This window comes from Lissotriton helveticus, chromosome 7, assembly GCF_964261635.1.
Source record: "Lissotriton helveticus chromosome 7, aLisHel1.1, whole genome shotgun sequence".
Classification (NCBI taxonomy): Eukaryota; Metazoa; Chordata; class Amphibia; order Caudata; family Salamandridae; genus Lissotriton; species Lissotriton helveticus.
In genome coordinates, this window is record NC_136068.1 from 167,564,487 (window position 1) to 167,590,272 (window position 25,786).

Below are 25,786 nucleotides of genomic sequence, written 5' to 3' on the forward strand. Positions count from 1 at the left end.
AAGCAGACGGGTCTAACAGTGCCACTCTCTTCTTCACTACTCAACTTTAAGCCTCTGTACTCTTCTATAAAAACACTGCATTCTTCGTCACTGCCCTCTAAGCCAATGAACTCTACACCACTTTACTCAAATTCAAATTCAAAAACATCTTTATTCGGTTTTCGTAGAAGACCATAAAAGTACAATAAAAAACGTTTTTCTTATTTAAAATTAAGTAAAAACATGATAAAATACTAATTTAGTCACAATTCATTCATTAAAACATATCAATCCCTCAGAGTTCAGGTTAGGGCGATGATTAATGCAGAATTTTAAAAACTTTACTCAAAACCAATGCCCTCTATGCCACTGCACTCTGCACCACTGTACTTTACGTCACTTCACTTGAGGCTATCTTGTGACGTGCCACTCTACAACCATACACTCCACGATACTCCACTCTGATACTCTACTCCATTAAACTCTACTGCACTCTGCGACACTTTACTACACTGTAACACTCTATGCAGGTCCCTGTACTCTGCTCCATGCCAGTTTACTCCAGTGTTTTCTATGTCACACTACTCCACTTTACTACTTCACTCTATGCCACTCTGCCACTCCACTCTGACATTCTACTCTGCTTTAAGCCACTCTGCGACACTACTCCACTCTGCTATTCCACCCTCCTACACTACTCCACGCCCCTCCAGTCTACTACTCTCTACTTCAATCTATGCCACTCTGACATTCTATTTTATTCAACTCCTTCTAAGCCACTGCATGTTACTTTACACCACTCTACACTACTCCACACCCCTCCCCTCTTCTTTATGCCTCACCACTGTGACACTCACTGCTACTCCACAACACTATTCTCAACTCTACACTTTTCCACCCTTTACACTACTCCCTCACAACACTCCACACCACATCACTCTGCGACACTGTACTCCACACTACGCCACTTTCCTTTGTGCCATTATCTTTAGCCATGCTGAACAATAGCCACGCTGGGGTACAACATGGCTAAAACATTGACAAAGGCAATAGCTCTTGCATAGGCAATACCTGTTGGCTTTGCCAATGATTTTTGTTTGTAGGCCTGGCGTTAGCCAAGACATTATTATTTTGCTAAAATTGTATGCATGATATAGTAGGAGCTTTCAGCCAGGCCTCTTCATCAATTGGTATGCTATTGTCATTCACTTTTTTCTTCCACTTACTACAGCATGGGGCAGTGGGTCACCACCCTTTAAGCACTGACTAACTTAACTCTTGGTGGCCCAACCCGGCCCTTTCACAAGGAGCACATGCACATCTACACACACACAGTCGTTAATTTAAGAGGCAGGGACCATTATGGTTATGTCTTCCTTTTGAGACCCAACAGATAAATTTGCTTTTAGCCAATGTGTTTTTTTTGTACTGATGAGTCTGACAGCACCCCGAATAATAATGTCTTTCAAAAACCATGACAAAACAAGCATTGGCACCTCCCGAAAGGCTGGCTTGCAAACCTGATCTTTTGGCTTTGCTAATGCTTGCTATCTTGGTACATAGACTCAGTGAATTCCCATGGCAGTTTTATATTGTATTTTGCAGATCAAAGAAAGTGTTCATTGAAAGCCTGGGTTAGGATCTTTTCAGTAGACCTATTTGTAAGCTCGACAGGGCCGCCGCAGACGAGCAATGAACGAGCAGCCATCAGCAGAAATCACATTTCAGTTTCATTGCCATAAATCAACGTATTAATTATTCATATCTACATGTCAAGCCCCCATTAGGTTCCTAATGGCTATTCCTGGCTATCGCAGGTTTTCCCATATGTTCCAATTCACCGTGAAGCCAACGAAAGGAAGTAAGGAACCTGCGTTAGAAACTTAAGAAAGCCTCACTATCTTTAAATACCACATAACTATGAGCAGTACATTGGTAAAAATCTAATTATGGAACAACCAAACCAGCGTCTGTTTTCTTTAAAACAAATGAACATCGAGCTTCAGTAGGAAAGTAAGTTAATAATACTTGAGAGTGGCAGTTGCAGTGGGGTTTGTGATATTGGAATGATGGGCACAGAAATTGAGTTTGTTTTGTGTAACAAATATAGAGAAGGGGTGATGCACACATTTAATGTAATTTATTACAAGAGGTTGTGAAATATGCAAACTGTATGCTGAAAGTACAAACAGAAGATAAGAGTAAGGTAACACGAGGAGAAAAGGAAATCACAATCCTCAAGGCAGGAGTAAACAGTGAGAAAATACTATGTGAAGGTTAGTTATCCAATTGTAACGTTGCAGTGGACTCTAAACCTTCGGAGCTAAATTTCATGGCTTGCAGGAGGTGACGCTAATGTATTTTTTTCTGTTTAAAAACATTCAGGATAATTTTTAAGACACCTGATACTTTTCAAAGAAGACAGTTTTTTGCCAAACTACCACTTTTTCAATGTGCGTTTCATTAACGAGTTGTTACAACTCGTTAATTGTGGGACTCTATCTGATTGTTTTCACCATAAACCTAGAACTTTCTGTTTGGAGAGGATGACTTGAGGTGGGGTGGGGTCCCTTGCTGAGACACCAGTTATGTAGAAGGAAAACCGAGGGTAGGACATTAAACTCTGGGTCATGTTTGTTTTTCATATATGTTTAAAGCCTATTGCGAGTTGTTCTTTAAGTTGGCGTTATTAGTATTTTCTCTAATTTAAAGCTGAACATAAACATAGTTACAATCAGTGATATTAAAAAGAGAACGAAAACAAACAAAGCGAATGAAAAAAGAAAAGCCATGCAGGTTTTTAAGAAACATGAACTAAGACTCAGTCAGACTAAATACTTTGTTGAGATAGTTTAATCTTGGAGGCTTTTATCTTTTGTTGTCAGTAGTGTCTTTTTTTTATTCTGAAAGAAGTTACTTGTCTACACTCTAAGAGTTTTAAATCCTGTGTTATCATTAAAGTCTGTATTTCCTGGTTACATGGACCACTAAACAGAGACTCTGTTTGCAACACAGTCAAACAAACATTCATCTAATCTAGTCTTCTGCTGAAATTAGGTTTAAAATGTCCACCATTTGAGCTAGTGCGGTGGAGTTAAGCATGACTACACCGCAGATCTCAAGGGAATCAGGTATGCGTTGTCATAGGGCACGTCAGAGCTTCTAAACTACCTGTGTCTTCTGCTGTAATTGCATAGCCACGTTTCTCATGTGCGAAATGATTGAACTGTCTGTGTCTCCCCATGATGCTTCTCATTTCATAGGGTGGGACTCGAGCTCTTCAAATTTCTCCCGTCTGTACACTTTCTTACCTTTTCCACATTCTGTGGTGAAGGTGAAGTGTTTCTGTGAGCCATTGTTGCTAAATTGAATTCTTTTCAAAGGAGCCTGGCTGAGCCTCAAGGTCATCAAGGTCTGCCTGCCCCTCAGTGTTAATGGCAAAAGTAGTCATTTTAATGTGGTTTCTGATGCAATGTATTTCCTAATGTTCACTACTGTAAACCAGCCTAACACTGTGATTCTTTCTGGGTTTTTTGTGCCGTTTTATATAGTACCAACACCACCTGAAGGTAGTCTAGTGCTTCACATTAGCACCAGTTACTTTTTTGTGTTTTTTTGTACAGTCTTATATAGTGTCACCACCACCCGAAAGTGTTGGAGTGCTTTGCATTAACACCAGTTACTTTTCACAACAACATCGTAAACTTAGGCAAATCACTTAATCTCCTCGGGGCAGTCCGCATTTGCTGTTGGTTGCCCGTCCATCTCTCGTCCATCGCTGCTTGCCCACACTGAACTCCGTAGTACAGATCCCCTCGTCCTCCAGAGCCCCTCCTTCCCCGAATTTGCTTTTCACATCTGTTTTTTTGTGCACTTTTATGTAGTGCCAACAACATCGAAAGGTATTGGAGCTCTTTACAGAAGCACCAGTTACTTTACATAAGGACACATTTATTTTTGTAGGCATGGGGAGATTAAGTGATTTGCCCAGAATCAAGGATGTTAAGCTGACGCTGAAACTCAAATCCGGTTTCCCAGCTCCATAGTCAGCAGTTCTAGCCCTTATGCCACATCCTCTTCTGAGAGAACGTCACATTGTCTCCCTAGTCATGGCCTCAGTTCCACATCTTGTGATTACAGGTAAATCGCTTAATCTCCCAGTGGCTGCCCGCATTTGATGTTGGTTGCTGGTCCACCTCCCGCCTATTGTTTCTTGCCCCTGTTAAACTCTGTTGCACAGATCCCCTACTCCACTGACTCTCTTTTTCACATTTTGTTTGTGCAGTTTTATTTAGCACCAACACCACCAGAAGGTATTGGAGCACTTTACATTAGCACCAGTTACTTTACACAAGGACACATTCATTTTTGTAGGCATTGGGAGATTAAGTGATTTGCCCAGAATCAAGGATGTTAAGCCGACACTGAAACTTGAACCTGGTTTCCCAGCCCCATAATTGGCAGCTCTGGCATTCACGCCATATCCTCGCCTGAAAGTACACCATATCCTCTCCCTAGCCTCGACCTCCGTTCTACATTTTGTGATCATGGATAAATCACTTACTCGCCCCTTTTCTAAACACAACAAGCATTGGCAAAGCCTGTAGATTGCACCTGTGTGAATTCTATTGTTCTGAGGTCTAGGCTAGACAGCACATGCGCTGCTTGGCTAGACAGCACATGCGCTGTCTTGAAGAGAGGTGTTGTGATTTATTTGTGGGCTTACAGGCTGCCCATCTCCTACCATTGGTAAACTTCAGTGTCGCTCTCATTTTCTTTGATGACATTCATCATGGCATGCAGGTGTCATGCCCTCTTCTTGGGTTTGGCCCTCCAATAGCGCATGGACCAAGTAAATGTCTTTTTACACTGCTCCCGGTTTGCAGATAGTTTCAAGAACTCAATAGTATTTGTGTTTTCAGGCCCGTCTTGTACATGTACACACACTAAAACATGTGTACGTAAACAAATGCATTTCTTAAAAAGTTGTTAAAACATGAACAGCGCGTTTTAAAATTTATTTTTGGCCGCACAATACAATGGTATTGAAGCGCTCGCTCCGTCTTGCCATATCGCGAACATGAGCCAATGGTAATGGAGCACTGTAAGTGTTCACCAGTTACATTCCACAATGACACATTCATTTTGTCGCTGATCCTGCTTCAATTAAGGTATTTCTTTTACTCCTTCCTCCCGCCATCTTCCGTTATTGCTTGCCCATCTCCCCATCCCCTCCTGCTTCCCTGCTTGACCCATCTCCCCACTGCCTCCCTCGTCGTTGTTGATTTTTTTTTAATGATCCAATGAGATTAGTGTTCTTGTTCCGCCCACCGTCTTGCCCTGGTCATCCTTGTTCATGTACAAACATACCACTAAAATTCATGTGCATAAACTAATGCATTTCTTTCAAAGTTGTTCAAACATGAACAGCACTTATTTATTTTTTATGCATGATCCAATGGTATTGGAGCGCTCGCTCCGTCCTCCGTCTTGCAATAGCACAAACACGAGCCAATGGTATTGGAGCTCTTTAAGTGCTCACCAGTTACATGCCACAATGACACATTCATTTTTATTTCTGATCCTTCTCATGCTTCCCTGCTTGACCTGTTCCCCAGGAACTACCTTGTCGCTGATGTATTTATTTTTTACAAAATCCAGTGATATTGGAACGCTTGTTCCATCCTGCATCTTGTGATAGTACTAACACCAGCTGTTGGTATTGGAGCACTTTAAGTGCTCACCAGTTACGTTACACAATAACATATTCATTGTTGTACGTGGGGAAGAGTAAGTGATTTGCCGAGAATCACAAACTGTTCAGCCGACACCCTGAGACTCTAAACTGGTTTCCCAGTTCCCGTGTCAGCAGCTCTGGCCATTACGCCATATCCTTGCTTCACTTCAAAGCTCCTCAACTGTTTCTCACTATCACCTCCAAATTTATTCAGCAAGACCCTGTCAACACCAAACAAGCATTGGCAAAGCCAATAGACCTTGGCACTGCCCGAACTATTCGCCTTGTCAATGTGACTGTCTTTTAGCCATTCTGTCTACTAGCCATCTGCTGTTCAGCATGGCTGAAAGTAACTGAAAGGCCACAGCATAGCGCTTTTTTGTGATAGGGGGCAGGATAAAATACTCAACATGGGGAGTCAAGAACCCCTACATTGGCTCAACATCCTGTGATTTTGGGCTCTCAGTTACATTTAGCTATGCTGAACAGCAGATGTGCTGCTAGACAACATGGCTAAAAGACTTTCACATTGACACAGCTTATTGGCTTTGCCAGTGCTTTGCCAGTGCTTGTTGGCTCTGCACCCTATAAGTATTGCAGTGATGGCTCTGTGACTAAGGCGTTCCTTTCTTTTCATGGGGCTGCACCCATGGGCAAATAAGGAAATGCCCTAATGTGTAGTACAGAAGAAATTCAGGCATGGAAAAGTTGATGCACACATCCATTGCACCCGCAACTCGACATTTTACCAATGTAGTCTCTGAAATTCAAGATGGCGGCTCCCTCCAAAGTGTCCATTCTAGTGTCAAACAAAAAGGCCAATTCAGTAATTTTCTGTTGAGTCACTGAAGAGCATGTGTTACAGTTCTCCATTAAATTATTTTCCCACTCATATGTTATGCATGTGCATCGTATTGTTTACCTAGCTGTATTCCTATGTAAATCCTGAAAAAAAGTTGGAGGTGCATATGTGGGTAGCATAAGAGTTGCCAAGGTCAGAATACACAATCAAATGCTGACTGTTGCATATAGGATTATCTGATGGTATATGAGCTCTAATGTGCATACTATACTTTACTTCTGCAGTGATGGCAACAGTAACCGTGACTCCGTGCTATCGTACACAAGCGTACGCAGTAACAGCTCGTACCTCGGAAGTGATGAAATGGGGTCAGGTAAGGAACTTCCGTTTGGCTTTCAATCTTTTACTAGCCCAAGTGTGACTAGATATTGCGGTTTATCAGTTCACTTTAGTCTGATTATTGTTCTTACTTGAAATATGATAGAAAACTGCCATTTAATGTAATGGTACTCACTGTTTTGCTGTAGCAACAAATTTACCACTGTAAGAAGAATTCAGGTTGCCTGTAAACTTTACGCTATAAAACTACGCACACAAGTAAACCCTTTCTTGTGAACTAATCTATTATGAATCGTTTTAGCATATAATAAACTGAACAAGAATATGTTGATCCCTGGCAGTAAATATTTAACAAAACTGATTATTTTATAAAGTTTCACACCTAACAAATCTCTCAAGTTCAACGTTTGATCATTGCTATTAATCTTATCCTAATACAAAATAGGAAGCCGGTATCTGCATGGGCTCATGCAGCTGACTCTTTGAGGAGGACCCAGCGCTGAACACAACTTGTTGTTGCTGAGCATTCTTCCTCAGAAAGATGCTTTCACTCATGAATCCAAATACCATATGTAGCACTTAGAAACGGCATCACTCTGCGGAGCCGTGGAGCCGTGGAGAGCACTCTGAGTTTGCCGTGAGCGACAGCAGTAGCAGCATCGACAGCTGTTAAAGAACGCCAACGAATTGCGACCACGGCGGTCTGAGCTCTCTTCACAAAAACCCCGCAAAACGCCGACCGGGCAGAGGCCTTGAAGCCGGCAAAGTGCCAAGTGGTGAGCCCCGTGGCGTGTGTGCAGCTAACGAGCGGGAACACCAGGCGGACCACACACCGGGAACCACTGCGGAAGATCACCAGAGACAGCGGACTGCCCAGGGCAACAAGGGGCTGCGGTCTAAGGACCACGGGGCAAGCGAAGAGTCAAGCGAAGAGTCTCCAGCACGCCAGCGTCTGCCTTCCACCCTGCCACCCGGCCATCTTCCTTTCTGCTCCCCTGCACCTCTGTACATCTGCCCCGGCGTGTTCCAGTGAGTTTCGAGGCAGAGCAAGCTTCGAGGGGAGATCCAGTCCAGGTCTTGTGGAGTGATCACGTGAGCAGATGCAGCATTGGCAGTAGCAGCGGCGGCGGTAGTGGGAGCCCAGGAGAACCGCGGAACTGTGAAAGCGAGAAACCGCAAGCCACACCAGGTGCTACAGTGCTACAGCTATAGCGAAAGTCTAGGATCACAGCAGGAGTGGCATAGGAGTTTCCCTGCTGCAGTGTTGCGGTAAGCCTCGGATTCCGCAAATTGTAGCAGGACTATTACATAGAGGCTGCACACAGAGGCTGCAGCGTGGAGTCGTGGGATTTGCAGGAGGCTGCGAGGGGGCTATAGCGGTCCTTGCCAGGAGAGCAGAGTTCCTGTCTCAGGCTTCCCGATTCATTGAGTGCAGAGCTGCAGGGGACGGAACCTAGAACACCGTGGTCTTACCCTAAGCTAAAGCCTCAGCCTTAGTGCCGGTTTTGTTTTGATTTGGTTTGGGTACCAGGTACTAGTTAAGCCCAGCAAGCAACCTTTGCAACCCCAGGTGAAGCACGAACCGTACTGTATATTTCAAGAGCATTTCAGCGGCATAAGTCTCTATCCTATGCGCAAGATGACCTCTAAAAAATTACGCTCCGGTCGCGTACTTACCTCATCTCCTAGCTGTATAAGGAAATTGAGGAGATCATATAGTGGAACAAAAAATTTACAACATCTTTGCTATTAATCTCAATCTCAATCAACTATTACGGGTTTCTTTCGGAAAGCTCCCCTGACTGTTCCTGCAGAGGCAATATTGGGACAAGATAGAATGCATTCCAAGTTTGCCTTAGTAACATCGCCCCCCCCTGTCTACAGGGGAAGTTCAGGGAAACCCTTATGGTTCCACGGGGAGTTCGAAAATGTCCCAAGAAGGGGCAAGGGGCCAGATAAGATCAGGCACGGAAGATGAACCAATTAGATCTTTACTAGATATATCTTCAAGGACAAACTTGGTTCCTGGCCCTTGCGGTAACGATCCTATCCAATGGTTTCAACAGTTAAAACATAGCCTATGCACCCCTTCGAATCCATCAAAAACGGAGTTTCCTCCTGTTGGTATACCTGTTGCTTCGGACGCTGATCTGCATGCAGTTATGGGTTCGGATCATCCTCTTAACCAGCAGAATCAGGAATCCCCTCCATTGAGCAGAAAAAAATCATCCAGCAAGATCGAGGGTAAATATGTTGCCATTATGGAGGGGAACATCGGCAAGGGACTCAGTGTAGAGGGTGTGTTTGGGGATGTTGTAGGAACTAGGGAGGATGCCGGGAAGGATATTGTTGCAATTGTGGAAAAGGCTTCATTTAGAAGGAGAACCCAACTTAAGGGAAGACTTTACACTCCCAGACATTGACACTGATGTTCAAACAAGGGGGTGGGGAGCCATTAACATACACCCTGCGAAGAACTCTGTGAAGAGCGTGTATCCAATGAGCAGTACGATGGAGTAGAACATTTGCACCGTAAACTCCCCCCACAGGCGCCTCTCAATGCCCTAATTATATTGTAGTACAAGTCCCCTGAATGGTAACTCCGTGGAGTCTGTCTATGATGCTCCTGATGTTCATGATGTATTTTTGCCTTGTTCACAACCAAAGTTGAGCAACGAGAGGGATGGTGTGCCTTCAGAATTCTTTGTATGCATTGAAAGACTTTTAAGTTCTATTTTGTCTTTGTTGGAGAAATCTGTTTTTAGTTCAGATCATATGCTGGAAATGTTCTCCGTAATGCTGTTTGAAATACAAAAAGTAAATAAATTAGGCACCATTATTCCCCCCTCCATTATACCTGCATGATTGGATGAACAAATCGATGTTAGTCCCCCTTTATTTGCACCCCGCGTAGAACATAGAGACGTGTCTGTTCAAGCAGGTACACCTCTCTTCTCACTGTCCCCAATAGAAGCTTCCTGCAACCTTGAAAATGAAGAGCTAGGTTTAAGCTTACTCTTTGAGGAAGCTGCAGTGGGCCCTCTTCTGGGACACGTCCCACTAAAACTTCACCCTTTATTTATAAAGGGGAAAAGGGGGGCCGGTGAAGCCATTAAGGAAGCAGAGAATATTGAGGGTCATGTTGGGTAAAAAGGCGTGGGAGTGATAGAGGGGGAGGTTCAAACTCCATTTGCCCCTCAGGCCCAACCTCCAAACCCCCTGATGGAAGCAGCCTGCTGCCATCACATAAAAAAAATTGTGCTGCCACCCCAAAGTGATTAAATACCAGTGGCGACCGTCTTGTACCGTGGGTGCTGAGGCGGGGTGGGGGGATAAAAAAAACCGTTGACTTACCTTCACAGCGTGACCTCCTTCTCCCTCGAGTGTCTTTAGGAAACTCTGGACACAGGAAACTGCTTTATCTAATACTGGCGCTGCTCTCACAGCATTAGAGCAGCACTAAAAGCACTGGAGGCCTGCTCTTTCTCTAACCCAGCTAGGTTAGAGAACTTTTAAATGCGCATGTCTGGCTGGCCATCCCAAGAAGGCCGGCCAGAGAGACATGCTCATTTTAAAGCACACAGCTCTCTGTTGCAACTCGGCAGCACTTAACCTGCCCCGTCCTGACACTTAGTTCGGAACGGGTTGCTGCTGCTGCCACTTGCAGCACTGGCACTTAGTTCGGAACGAGTTGTTGAAAATTAAAATGGTAATAAGTAAGCTTTATTACAATTTTATTTTTCAGCTGTGGGAATTGTGGGGCGACGCTCCTCTGCTCAAATGGAGGAGCCGCCCCTGTTAAATTCTGCAGCATCAAATTGTGAAAGACTGAAAGAGAATACACCAGTGAACTGAAGCAGTCAGTACTGTTACAGCTTCCCTTTATCTGTTGTAAACTTATATGAACTGTGTGTAACCAACAACAGAACCAGAAACAGTACCGCAGAGGTGGGAGTAAGTGCTATTCACGTATGCAGCATGGACCCACCTATTGCCTGGTTTCTCACACATTAGTTGCCCCTTTCTTTCATTCCAGTGGGGAGTAGTGCTTGATTTATAAAATAAATAAGTGAAGAGGTCCAAAGTTTGTCGAAGGATCTGCCACATATGCCACCTAATTCTTGCGATGTGGAAAACCTAGGCTATGAAGTATCGATTCGACATCATTCCGCTTTCCTCCTCCACACTATTCATCTATTTTACTATGATGAAGTTTGATATATATATATATATCTCTCTTGCTGGCTTTGAACTTATCGGTGCCTGCCAGCGGAAACAGCTCACTAGCAAAGAAAAATAAACTGGGCACTTCGTATTCAGCGACCCACTGGAAGGCTATGAATAATAATATAAATATAAAGTCACGGAGCAAAACACACTGGAGAGTAAGAATTGGACTAAAAGCACCACATGTCCCAGCATGCATCTTACAGCTGAACTCACCTGGGAGGCCCACCGTAGGGCAATAAAAGTATTTTTGAATGTAGACAAAGGTGTTTGTAGGTGCAACTGCGAAGTTTCATAAAGCCTGTGAACAAGAAACTGGGTGCTCCAAAATGTGTCATGCAAGAAAATAATCTGAATGAATTTGCCGGTTTCTGCTTTCCAAAAATAAAGTATTTGGAAAAAATAATCAGCTGTGGAGTGCGTCTTCAATTTTGAGGGCAACTTGAAAAAAAAAAAAATATATATATATATATATTTTTTTCATTTAACCTTTTTCCATATGGTCCAAATGCAGCATGAATCGGAAAGCAGGAACGGAAACCTCTTCTTTTGTGCAAATTATTTTATAATTTTTTTTCGCCATGACGCGTTTCGGTCCACAAGGACCTTGATCACATGACGCGCCGACAATACTTCCCCATTTTTAAAGTGCCTGTGCAACAAACTGAAATAAACAACAGACTATCATTTTGTGAGCCGAAGTTCTATGGCTATGTAGCAGCAAGATGTGTATAATCAGTGCAACAGTAGATGATAAGTTTATGCAAAAGGACAAATGTGGAAGTATGCATTTATAAATTAAATAACACAGAGTAATATCAAATTCATATTTGCCAAAATAGATGGTAAATACCCATGTTGCTGACCAACCTATCAATTATAGGTTGTCAATTAAAAAACAATGGATGTTAATACATATGTATAAAAAAATAATCTGAATATATACAATAGATCTTGGTTTAAAAAAAATAAATATATATATATATGGAGAGGTGTGGCTCACTGGTAAGAGGCGGCAGACCTGTAAGCAGAGAACGGCCCGGGACCAGGGTTCAATTGCCGACGCGGCAGGGTCTTGGACCATGGTCAACGGACTCGATAATTCTCGCCTCAGTGCCTACTCTAACCAGGGAACACACTCGGTAACTCTGGGCATTAAGCTTGCCTCATCTCTACAACGGCCCCCCACAGACGCTGGGGATGCCTGGTTTCACCCTGGAGATACCCAGCAAGGGACCATCTCACAGGGAAAACCAGGACGGGTTCCCCAGCGGTCTACAGCGCCAGGACACTCGGGTAGAGTAACAGTGCGCTTTACAAGTATCCCACATTTACATTTACATTTACATTTACATATATATATATATATATATATATATATTACCTACTGGCGGTCGCCAGTAGGTATATATAGTTAGGATTTTTTCTCTATGGGTTTTTTGAAAATTCTATGTCTAATAACTTTGGCGTTTGTGGACGGAATTGGCTGAAATTTTCAGGAAAATGGCACATTTTGTTTCTGAGCAGCCCTTGAAAATTTGGGGGGGGTTCGTCAAGGGGGGGCCGAGAAAAAAGGGGGGTCCCAAAACGTGTTTTTAACATTGAGTTTTCCATAGGGCGGTTGGCCTCACTTTTAGCCCGAACGGCTGAATGGATTTGCACGAAACTTGGCAAAATTGTAGGGACTGGTAGCCCGATGTGCCTTTTGTAGGTCTCAATATATGTGCTCCAGTGGATTTTGAGAAATTAACGTTTAAAAAAAGATATATATCTGTAACAGCGGACCAGGCAGCGCTCCGGTTCGCGTACTTTACGCGCAACGGAGCTTTGTGAAGCGAAGCTGATTGGTTCTCCGGCGTCTGTCAACATTCCAAAAAGTCCGTAGCGGCCGCCATCTTGTCTCTCGGTAGGATCGAGAGACAAGAGGAGGTCAAAACAAAGGGGGTAATAACTATAAGGGGGCATAGTAGATCCTCGCTGACCCCCTAGGTTTGATGTGGAGGTTTTAAAAGGGCCCCGCGGGGCAAAAAAAAATAATAATAATAATAATCGAACGGCTGAATGGATTTGCACGAAACTTGGCAAAATATTAGGGACTGGTAGCCCGATGTGCCTTTGCTAGGTCTCAATATATGTGCTCCAGTGCATTTTGAGAAATTAACGTTCAAAAAAAGATATATATCTGTAACAGCGCTCCGCTTCGCGTAACGGAGGTTTGCGAAGCTGATTGGTCATTCTGTCACTGGGCTATAGTTGGGCTACATCTGGCTGATATTTGGGCTACATTTGTTTTTTTGTGTGTCTGGCGGCCATCTTTGGGCTACATTGGGCTACATTGGGCTTCATTGGGCTACATTGGGCTACATTTGGGCTCCAACATATATATAGGCCAATGTAGCCCAATATATATTTTTCAAAGTTAATTTTCGTAAAAACCACTGGAGCATATATCTTGAGACATAGCAAAGGCACATCGGGCTACCAGTCCCTACAATTTTGCCAAGTTTCGTGGAAATCCATTCAGCCGTTCGAGCTAAAAGTGAGTCCAACCGCCCTATGGAAATGAAGGAAATGAATGGGTAATTTGTAATTAGCAAATAGCTAATCGCAAACTAGGAATGGTAAAGAATCGCTATTTATTCCTTAAAGTTCGCTATTTAGGAAATGCAAAAAACTTTGATGATACATATGGCGGTTCATCTCTAACAAGATAAGAAGCATAGGGATACATTTATGATGACTGGCGCATCACCAGGGATGTGTTAGTCATTCTGTGCCGCTGTTCCGTCACCTATGGTGTGCTGCATTTACAATGCGGCGCATCATGGGGCAAAAACAGCACAGATGCGTGATGTATCTGTGCCGTAAAGGTGGCGCATTGCTGGAGTTGTATCGCAAGTGTGATGAAGCTCCAGCAAGGGTCGGGGGTGCCCCTGTCGCAGGGTTTCTGTTCTCACACAGAACTGTGGACAGAGGATTGGAACCTCGGCGAATTAGGGTGTCCCAAAACTCACGTTAGTAATCAAAAACTCCTTAGCAAGCTAGGTACAGTGTCACATTGGATATAACAAACTCTCAATGTTTAGACAATCCAGAATATGAACTTATAGTACCTCAGGATACGTGGAACTCATGAACAGTCGGTCGTTATATATTTCTTAGAAACCAGAACATGGAGTTAAGAAGAACACATGTGTATTTGAAATGTTTATTTACTAATGCCGTCTTCTCAGGCGTAGTATCTTAGATAATAGAAGTACACATATTATCAGTAGCAAAATTACCAGCATAGTTACTAGTACATAAAAAGCGAATGGTGACAGTATGTTAACATGCTGTAAATGAATAAGAGTTAGCAACACTTATAAGCAGCCGCGGGCCGTGGAGGGAGTTACGGTGGGGCAGGGAGGCGGGGAGGGGGAGGGGCAAGGTAGAGAGGGCTCCACCCTGCTTCTCCCCCTCCCCGCCTCCCTGCCTCACCGTAACTCCCTCCACGGCCCGCGGCTGCTTATATCTCACCCTCCCTAATACACATATTATATTATTTGCTAAGAAGGTCTCTTTGTGTTGGTTTAGGGCGTGCCCATACTTTAGTGTCTTAGATTTGAAGGAATCACATCAGCATACACCAGCTCTCTTCATGTGAACCGCATCAACTGTTGTGTATGTGTGTTCGGCAAAGCAATATAAAACCCGCCTCATGCCCAGAATTGGCAGAAGTTGCACTTATGTTATGAGTATGAAGTCGTGGAGATCAGACCTCATAACAATTCTGTATCGTGTTGTTCTTGAAACTTTAGCACTCGCTGTACAGATATAGTTTAACAAGCAAAGCAGATAGTAGAGCAATAACATATTATTCTCATGTAAACCACGATGAACTACTAGGTGGAAAGCTAAAGCAACAACTAAGTGTCGTGTGCAGAAGTTGCAAAAAAGGAAAAATGGCGTTTAAACCGGTAATGAGCCCATGCTAACTTAACACGGTGTAAAGATATCCAGGACCTAGATGACACCTCCCCATGATCCGGAAACGAACTGAATAAGATAATAGAAGTGCCATCTCATGAGAGCAGATTGCAAGTTTATATGTGGACGGTCCGCAAGGTAAAGCATTAAAAACTAGGAAAATTTAATGCTAAAGAAAAATAAAACAGCCAAGTACTTTATCGAGTCTTAAGCCAATAGGCAAGGTAAATAATAAAAACTTGACAAATAAGTCAATGAATTGTCAATGAAATGCTAGTACTCAGCATATCAAACATGAAAAAGGTCTATGACATAACTGTGTATGCAAAATAAGCTGCAACAGCCTCCAATAGGAAGTCACCGACTTCATCCGAAAACAGTTCAGCCATCCAATTTAAAAGCGGAAAAGAACATACGTGCTCTCCCAGCACCGGATCCTCTATCACCATCAGAGGACAGCTCGGTGGGTTTTCAAGAAAGCTCTGTTCCAAGAAAGACTGTGCTGCCGCCAGTAAATTCCAGGGACCAAGTAGTCCATGCATCAATGCCACAGCCATAATCCTTTCGCCAGGACAAACCAACTCGTGAGTAATGATAGGAGTCATCAGCTGATTAAAGTCGACGTCAGGAGAAACCGGTCCGCAGAGACACAAATCAATGGCCCAATCGAAATCACAGGTCAGGCAGTGAAATACAGGCTGGACACAGGTGAAGTAGGAGAATCGAAAAGATAATCCATATGCCGTGCTTAATATCGCCAACGGCATTGTGCCATAATATTCTAGCATGCGATTGCGGAACAGTGTCAGCAGCTGCAGGGTGGGAGGTTGCATAGGAGGGACATCCATATTTAAAAATGTAAAAAAGCACAAGAGCGTCCGCTGGTAATGCAAGTAAAAATGGCAATCCACGAACCGGAGTGGAGAAAATAGAATGAAAGGAAGCAGGGATGACTCCAAAGATTTTCTCAAATGAAGTCACGAGACCACTGGTAACAACTTTAAAAAAGTGCGCCAGGGTCTTTGTGGAGGATGCGTTAAAGATAGTCGGAACCATCTTGCTGAAATTGAAAGGCAAATCTGAATTAAAAGTATTCCTTTTATCGTAACAGTAAGTGAACGGGTTATTTGCTGCAGAAATGTTCTATTTCCTCCCACACATGAACATAGGGAGTTTTCAATCTGGCCACAAATACCAACCTTGGGACAGATTTCAACGGCATGGCAAGAATAAGAGCTCTTTTGTCTCAGAGAGAGGTGGCCTTGAGTTCGGCCCGTGAAACTTTCGTGCTTCACATAGCGAACACCCGTACAGAGGTGCAGACCCTTTTCAATTAACTCAGAACAATCTTCATTATTGAGCATCAAATAACTACCATTTTCCAACAACTTGAACGTGGGGATGATAGCAGGAACTGGCGTGCCTTGCAACACGCAAGCCATATTTGGTCGGTGTTTGTTGCATGAACCGTGTAACTGTATGTGCCTACACATTAGTGAATGATCTGGCGTCTCAGTGCATTCCTCTCCATTCAGATAAACTTCTTGATCATCTTTGAAACATCTGTATGTGTATGGAAGCGACCAGACCTCATGAAGAAAAGCACTACCTAAAGGTTCATAACGACCTATTGGTATATATTTCATACAATTTGAAAACTTATATAAAGCAAAAGGCAGCGTTATTAAACCGTGGATAAGGCACGTTGCCAAAAAACCCGCAATCCTCTGCTGATGATGTCACTGAGCATGTCATGAATGATGTAATATGTGACATCATCAGCAGTGGATTACGGGTAATAGTATCTCTAGTTTACTCCCCTATAGCTGTCTTTCTTTTAACATAAGTGTCTGTTTCCTTCCCTTATACTTACTGTTTTTGGTTCGCTTCTAGTTCGCGTACCGGCGAGCGAACTGGGAAGCGAACTAAGAGAAATAGAGGTTGGCACAGTTCCAAATATTGTACCAATTTTTTAATAACGGGGAGGTAGTTCTGAAAAGAACTTTTTTTTTAATTGTTTTTGTTGTTTTATATTTTTTTTATTATTTTTCGGAACATTTTTTTACTTTTTTTGAATTTTTCTGAAGTTTTATATTTTTTGGGGTTTTTCTTGGAGGGGGCAATGAAAACGATTCATTGTAAAGGGCTCAACAGGAGCAACAAAACAAAAAAAGAAGTATTTATTATTTTGGGCGTTTCGTACAAACTTGCATATGATAGTCAATAGCTCTGTTGATCAGAGTGATGCTTTTTTCTCCGTAGGAAATGAATCCATCGCGAAAATACGCAGGTGTGTTTTACTTCACCAAATTTCATTTGTATATTTGGCACCATCTCCCTGCCCTCTGGTCCCGTTACTTCCGGTACAACAGATCTTCTGGCCATAATAGGGAGATTATCTAGGTCGTTCCGAAACTGTGCAGCACTGTAGTTGTTAGGATGCCACCTAGTCATATGGCGATGCATTGTGTAGTTTCCGAAACTGTATTTTTTCTCGGTTCCTCTGGACAGTCTATCTTGACATATAAGGCAAGTTACGTATCTTGCATTTACTTTTTTCTGACCTTTGGGAATTTAAAAAAATTGCCAAATGAAGTTTTCTTTCCGGTGAGACGTCCTGGGCTGCTCAGGCAAAAACTGCCTCTCTTCGTGCTCGTCGTCCTGTTCCTCTTCTTCTTCTTCTTGTTGAATTATAACTTGAGCAGGTGGTCCACTCTTCCTTGGAGGTGGTGGGGAAGCACCAGCTGAAGCTACTAAAGAAGCCATTGCTCAGTGATCACAAAGGGTCTTTCTCTCACAATGATGAAAGTCAGAGTGAGGAAAGAAGGAGGGATTTTCATCATTTGGGAAAAACAAGAGTTCTCAACCAATCAAAAGTGTTCATTTTAGATTATATGACCTAGTCTTACATCATTAGGAAACCAAAAGTGAAATGAACCAATGAAAAGTGTTATTACCAAGTCACATGACTTGCTGTGTTTACGTTAAGCGCTTTGCAGGGCCTCCCGGTTTGCTTCCAGAAACCTGCGCTTTGCGACTCGCTTCGCGTACCAGTTCGCTAACGTAGCACGTCATATGACGTATCACGTGACAACGTGAAACGTCATGCGGACGGGAGGCGTCACGATGTTGTTTTCTAACGCGGCACTTGCGGTAAAGAAACGTTTACCGGCTCGCGGTCTATTTCGCGGCATCAAGGTCAGCTAACGGGAAGCTTCCCGATTCGCGAAGCGGGAACGAAGAAAAAAAAATATTAAAAAAAAAAATTATTCATAAACATATAAAATATATTTTTGGATTTAAAGAAGAATACATTTTACAGCTACAGATATTAGCTGTTAAAAAACCAATGAAATTCACAGAAAAAACCATAGGTTATAGACCATATATAGTTAGGAATTAGCATTTACAAAACCTTGAAAATTCACTGAAAAAACCACAGGTTATAGACCATATATAGTTAGGAATTAGCATTTAGAAAACCTTATTTTACTCACACAAAACCATTGAAATTCCATATATAGTTAGTTGCACTAACTATATATCGTGCACCCGCAATCCACTGCTGATGATGTCACATATTACATCATTCATGACATGGTCAGTGACATCACTGATGACATCACTGATGACATCTCAAATGACATCACTGATGACATCACTGATGACGTCTCATTTGACATCAATGACCACATCACTGATGATATCATTCATGTGACAATACAATGCATCTCCTCACATTTTAATATAACCTCTGTTTCACCCAGTGTTAAAAAGAGAGTATAATTTTTGAAACCATTGACACACCAATACTAGTTACTACATACGCACTCACTGATTGCTACGTCTACACACACCTTCACTCATTCACCCATACAATCATTCATACATACAATCACTCATCTTTACAACACTATCATATGCACTCATACACCTATACAGACACTCACAGTCTGCCACTCATCCATGGAGTTACTCACACACCTAGTCAGTCCTGTAAAGAATCAATGACACTTCCATTTTCTTGTCTATACAGTTAAACATAGAGCACCTTACATTTTCAAACATATACTAACACATACTTACCTTCTTATACAATCATTGATACAAGTACAGATTGATCTGCACAGAGTCACACACCTCCCAGCTAGCCACACACACACACTCAGTCTCCCATACAAATACTTGGGCAATCAATCAATAACCCATATAGTTACTCATATAGCTACTGATCAACACATGCAGCAGTTTACAGAACAACAGACATAATGATGCACAAATTAAGACAGTTTAGTCACTAACCCATGCAGTCAGTGAGACACATTTAATCACTCACTCATACAGTCAGTCATGCACCTACTAAATCCTTCGTCCAGACACTTACACATCCACTCATTCTTCAATATGTAAGACATATTTAAACTTTATAGAAACAAAAAATCACTGGATGTTATCAGTGATGTCATCAGTGATGTCATTTGAGATGTCATCAGTGATGTCATCAGTGATGTCACTGACCATGTCATGAATGATGTAATATGTGACATCATCAGCAGTGGATTGCGGGTGCACGATATATAGTTAGTGCAACTAACTATATATGGAATTTCAATGGTTTTGTGTGAGTAAAATAAGGTTTTCTAAATGCTAATTCCTAACTATATATGGTCTATAACCTGTGGTTTTTTCAGTGAATATATATATATATATATATATATATATATATATATATATATATATATATATATATATATATACACCAGTTTTATGTGGGATTTTGCATAATATAGATTTGGGATTGAAAACAAAGCCTTGTTTTAGTCAGATTTTTAGTGTTTTAGTCTGCACAATCCTTTTTTTAGACTTTGAGGTTTGTTGGAATCCACTCTCCATGACTGAGGCCTAATAAGCAAAAGTTCATTCCTTGAGACATTGGCAAACATCAGATCCTACAAATTCTGCTTAGAGATTGCTAACCAGTTCACATCTAAGCATTCGCATGCAATGAGACACATCTCTGATCAAGTGACAAGGGGGCCACAGACTTCACTTGAAATGTTAGAAACCAGTTATAGATGAGAGGGAACTATTACTGGGTGTGATCCCTAGGTTGTGGAAGACTGTCCAACCTGTGCTTAGTCAGGATTTTTTCCCAGATGCCAATGAGATTTCCCATAGCTTGGCTACCTTATGATTGTCTGTTTCTGTTAGGTCCCATTTAATTTTCTGGGCGATGTTATGAGGTCTCCAATGCATTTACTTAAAAGTGCTGTTGCTGTTTTATCCTGGAATATCAAATTCAAAAAGTGTGCTATTTGTGTATTATAATAAGAATTAATATTATAATTAAATATAATTTGCATACAATATTTTTAACTTCATACCCTTGTAGTGTACCGCAGTTGCATCGCCACTGGTAAGCCTAGAGAGCCAGAGACAATCAAACAGTTGGCTTAACCATGATTTTAACGTTATTAAAGTGCTAGCCTTTCTCAAGGTTCACCTGTCTAAATCCACATATTTTAACTAAGAGGATGAGACGTGAAGTAGCATTTTTTAGATATTTTCTTGAGCTTTCTTAGAAGCATACATAGTGAAGAGAGAAAAATCCGCATGAACCGCAATGCCCAGCTAGACCCCTACTTTTGCCAAACTATTGTGGGGTGTGTGTTTGAATACACAGTTGCAAACATCCAAATTATCACATGATGGTTCTCCTCCAATTCCAGTGCTGTAGGAACCCTTGTCTGTTGGCACACTGTGATTCAAACTAGGTCTGAGCGGAGTTCAAGTAACCAAAACACTCCGCCATGCTTAGCAGAGTTCTGCAAGCGGCAGACTGAGATATGTTGCGCTGATTTTTAGCGCCTACTGTTTGTCCTGTACTGTAAATTGAGCGTGAATGGCACCGCACGCAGCACAAGAGGTCGCTGCTTCTTTCTGCTACTCGAGTAGATGTTCTACTCGAGTGGTAGCTTCCTTAATTGGAGCAAAAGGTTTCTCATCATGAAAGGTAGCAACCAGCTGCGACCGCCCGCTTTGTGAAATGTCTCCGGGAGGTGGTCTGGAGTAAGATTTTTCTTGCTCGCGCAAGCCAATTTACCATTGTGGTGCCATGGGAGAGGAACAACTCCGCTCCGCAATGCAGAGTATTTCTGAACGCGATGCTCTACGGAGAGTGCGTAGTGGGGAAAACTCTGCGAGCGAAGCAGAATTTCATGCCCAGGCCTAACTCAAACTAGGATTGTCCCTTGCCTAAATTACCTAAGGCTCACCGGCATCTGGGGCTCCCCCTGTATGTTCTTCATTGTAATAAGCTCCCACTGATGCAGTTTCTTCACCATCTGCAGTCCAAGCATTACAAACCAGTTCCAGCACAACCTAATTATAGAGTCGTGTTTATGACTTAAGTGTCTAAGTTACGTCAGGTGAAACAAGCTATCTGCAGCATCTGAAGTAGGAGGTGCAAATAGAGTGCTTGCTAGCAAAATATTTGACAGGGTTGTGACATTCAAGCTTGAGACATTTCCCCTTTTCTTTGAGACTGATATTAGGATAAAGGGCAAATGGTTCCTAAAGCAAAAAATTGTTAGAAAGTGCTATAATCCAGAGGCCCAAACAAGTTGAACCACAAAGTATGACGCCATAAAGTGCTAAATATATGCAATATCTAAATGTTCTTTTTTACAGAAAGAATGTTTGCACTTTGCTGTCTGTGTTGTTTTTTCACCCATATCCAACTTGTACTGTCCTAAATCTTGCCGTTCATACAACATTGATGGAACCTCTTATTGGCTGTGCATTGGTGTTGCACTGCTACCATAGGCGCCAAAGACACAAAAACCAGGGCTATTACATTTGTCACAATGATCTCTTAATATGATCACTAAATTCTCTCTATTGCCATTGTGCACCTCAGACAATTCAGGTTAAAATCATAAATCTTTGTCTTTACTTTTGGTTTTAGGGGATGAGCTTCCCTGTGACATGAGAATTCCTTCCGATAAACAGGACAAACTGCATGGGTGTCTCGAGCACCTTTTTAATCAGGTACTTTTTTCATATTTGGTTACTTGCAAAAGATGGAAACAAGTATTTTGTCAGGCTATAGATGCTGTGTGGTTTGTTGTTTATGCTAGGACACATAATTTCCCTTAAAGCTAAACTGGCTTATGCCACTAACATAGGAGCAGATTTTCTTAACCTGTTTTTGGAATAGGAGTGTCAAAAATGCCAAGCGGATGATGTTGATTTCTGTTTATTTCTCTTCGACAAATTCCCGCTACTTTCCATGTGGGACTTTTAAGTGTTAAATTTGTATACAGCCAAAGGCTCATCTTCTAAGCATAATTAAATGAAAGAAATATAAACTTTTCTCAAGATTATTTTTCTCAAAACTCGCCACTTTATTGGTGGTTCCTATTTCTAATGTCTTGTATTGGATGTCAGAAAATAGTTTTTTGTTGCATTTTGTTGACTGTAAATATGTAGAAAGAAGCTGCTCCTCTCTGCTGTCAGTCCATTGGGAAGAACTCAAATGAATTCCCAAAGGATTTTAACAAGTGGCAGAACACGATGTCCTTAAAAATCACCTGAGATCCTTTTCTGTAAAAGGACTACTTGTCTTATTTTTTCTTTCTTTTTTGTATTATACAGGGCAAGCGGAAAACTGCATAATTAATAGAATATTCTTCCATTTTCAGGTAGATGCTATTATTGCACTTCTTAAAGGAACAGTAATGACCAGGGCTTTTGAAGAAACAAAGCATTTTCCAATGGATCACTGTCTGCAAGGTAAAGACATTCATTCTTAACAGGTAGTTGTAGCAATAATTAATTAGCAAGGGGGTATGGCTATGCACTGGAATTTTGATTCTTTAAAATAAATAGTTTTTAAAATGGCATATCTTAGGGAAGGTGCCTGACTTTAATTGCCAAGCAGGAGGACACTCAAGGTATTCATAGTGGTGACACCAGATACTTTTAAATCTGTGGAAGATGAAGAGGACGAAGTATATCCTTTTACTTTTTTCACACTTGGACCCTTCATTGTCTTTTACTGATTAGTATTTTTATTAAGTTTGAACTCTGTCTGCTAGCAAGTGCATTTTTGGAGGTTCTTGTACTCCTACCAACGATGCTTATGCTTTTGGTCCTTCTTTTATTTAATTTCTGTGTAATGTACCAGTCTGGAATTATGTCACAAACCGATCTGTTTTCGACTTGCAACTAAATAGTGTCAATTATATTTTTGGAACTGATTTGTCAAAACATGGCAGATTCTTAATACCTTAGATGATCCTTATCCCCTTTCCCAAAAAACGTAAATTATGAAATTACACCCTTTTTCCAGAGTTGCTTCAATGTGTCTTTTATCCTGTGTTTAAGATGTGAGGCATTCCTGTGCTAATATCTTACATATTGACTTAATATTTAGAGTTTAGACTCAAAGAGGAATGGACGATAAGGTGCAGGAGCATGATTCAACTCAGCATCCAGGAAGATCCATGGAACCTTCCGAACTCCATCAAAACTCTAGTTGAAAGTATACAAAAGTTTGTTGAAGGTTCGTAAATGCTTAAATATACATTGTAAGACAAAATGCAACTTCACCACTATCCATATAAATGCAATCATGCACTAAAATGTCTTTTGCTTTTTTTAAATTTATTTTTTAAAATTTTTATTTATGGTATTTATACATACAGTAAACGGGGATCGCTTTCCATTGGGACACCCGCCGGTGTGCATACAGGTTGAGACATACAATACAAGTTTAATGTCGGGCCCCCTTTTCTTGCTTGTAGGAGTATTGTAGGGAGAAAGAAATTGGAAAGATATGAATAAGTAAAGAGAGAGTAAGATAATAGCTTAATACTGATAACGATTAACAACAGTTTTACAATAACACAGTACTTTGGCAATCCTAAGCACTGGCGCTTTATAACATTAGTCTATGTAATACTCTCCTACATAGTACATTGTTAAACAATGGACACCATTTATATTATATGGATCATTAGCACCCTCCACCAATATTCTTCTTTCCTCAGTGTTCTGTGTGTGGTATGTACGTATGGATAGATAGATAGATAGATAAACACATTTAAAAACATTTTTTAAAAAGGATGAAGTCGATGAATATAAATAAAAGATATTAATGTTCCATTTACATATAGATATTAAGGTAATTCTCTGGGCAAGGCAGAATATCATAAGTAAAAGTGTTAGTAAACCTAAAATTTCTGATAAAGCGTCCTCCCAAACCCTCAAGTATGAAGTTCTTCCTTTATTTATAGCCCAAAATTAAGATCTTTTCGTGCTTTTTTTTATTTCTCTAAGACAATGCACTGGAATTTATATTTTAGTTTATTGACCTTACTCCTAACTCCAAAACACTTTATTAAACTTCGCTTGCACCTTTGCATATCCCATTAGTTCCTTCATCTTTGTTAAATGTTCATTTTAGATTTGCATGACACATATTCTATTCAAGTGTTCCTGCTGTACAGGTCTGCAGGATTGACACTAGTCTCCTTCCTGTATTCAGGTTTTCACTGCTCTCTGTACAATGTGTTGCCTACAGACCCTCTCTGGTTGCTTTTTTGGGAGGTCCAAAACACCCTTCTGTCCCCATCCAGGCACTTGAATATTTGGGCCCTTTCTTGAAATTACAGGGATTTACTGTGCATGGTTCATGGGTACAAATTATTCAGCTGGTCCTCTCCAGGTGCTTCTTCTAAAGGGTGGCAGAGTTAGGAGCAACCCAATGTGGACCAAGATAGCGTTCTCCTCTATATCAATGTATACCTTCCTTGATTTCCTCTTACTTGGTCATCATTTTATTCCTGTCTTAAGGAAATGATAGACACACGTCTTCCCTGACACAACACTTCAGTTTCCCCTTGGGCACATCGGAAAGCCATCCATGTGTCCATTTTGATTTATTATTGCCTAAAACCATGAGTTATCTTAATCTGAAACAAATAATATTGATTTCTCTGCTTTGTCTTTCAGATGGTGAGAATCAGCTTCTTTTAGCTTTGCTAAAATGCACAGGTGAGACTTTATATTAATGTTGTATGGTAAGCTCAAAATGGGTGTTTACATGTCAATATTTCAATTTCAATGTTAACCTTGTTACAAGGCCCTTTTGCTCCTTGCACTGGTCTATACTTTTTCAAGAATATTGTGGTATGTTACAAAAAACGAGTATCTCTTATCAATGATATGATCAGCCCAGCTGTTATACTGTAGATTAAAATCCAATACGTAAAGCTTCCAATAAGGAGACAACAGTCAAGCGGGGTTTGTACTGGTCCAAAGACAGGATGTTGAATCCTGAGCAAAGTGTGATATTAGGAGAATGTTTTAGCTTAAGACTGAGGAAACTGTAATCTTGTCAATCAATTGTCCTTTGGTAGATGTTCAGTCCTCTATTATTTGGTTGAGAAGCTTCCTATTCATATTCAAATAGTTACAAACACATAAACTTAAAAGCTGTTTTTATTGAGTTAATATGCTCTCATGGCCGTTTATAGAGACCGATTATCTCACTTTAGAAATTATAATCTTAATAGGGAAAAAATAGGCTTCAATCCTTCACACCCTCATAGAAGATGTGCAAATCAGCCTTTTCTACTTGTTTTTGATTTGAGATTTGTTGTTTAAAGACCTACAAAGAAGGTGTCTTGGTTGTTTTTGGTAAATATTGCAATATTTGTTTTCTAATC

The 25,786-nt window shown here is 41.3% G+C and overlaps 1 protein-coding gene across 1 annotated transcript in view; it reads left to right on the forward strand.

The window, feature by feature from the left end:
• Nucleotides 1-25,786, forward strand: part of PREX1 (phosphatidylinositol-3,4,5-trisphosphate dependent Rac exchange factor 1) — a 774,514-nt gene that overhangs the window by 707,794 nt on the left and 40,934 nt on the right. The window contains exons 28-32 of the mRNA XM_078651860.1: nt 6,803-6,891; nt 22,021-22,103; nt 22,757-22,847; nt 23,491-23,619; nt 25,071-25,112. Of these exons, the coding sequence (XP_078507986.1) occupies nt 6,803-6,891; nt 22,021-22,103; nt 22,757-22,847; nt 23,491-23,619; nt 25,071-25,112 (434 nt within the window). The remainder of the gene's footprint in view (nt 1-6,802; nt 6,892-22,020; nt 22,104-22,756; nt 22,848-23,490; nt 23,620-25,070; nt 25,113-25,786) is intronic.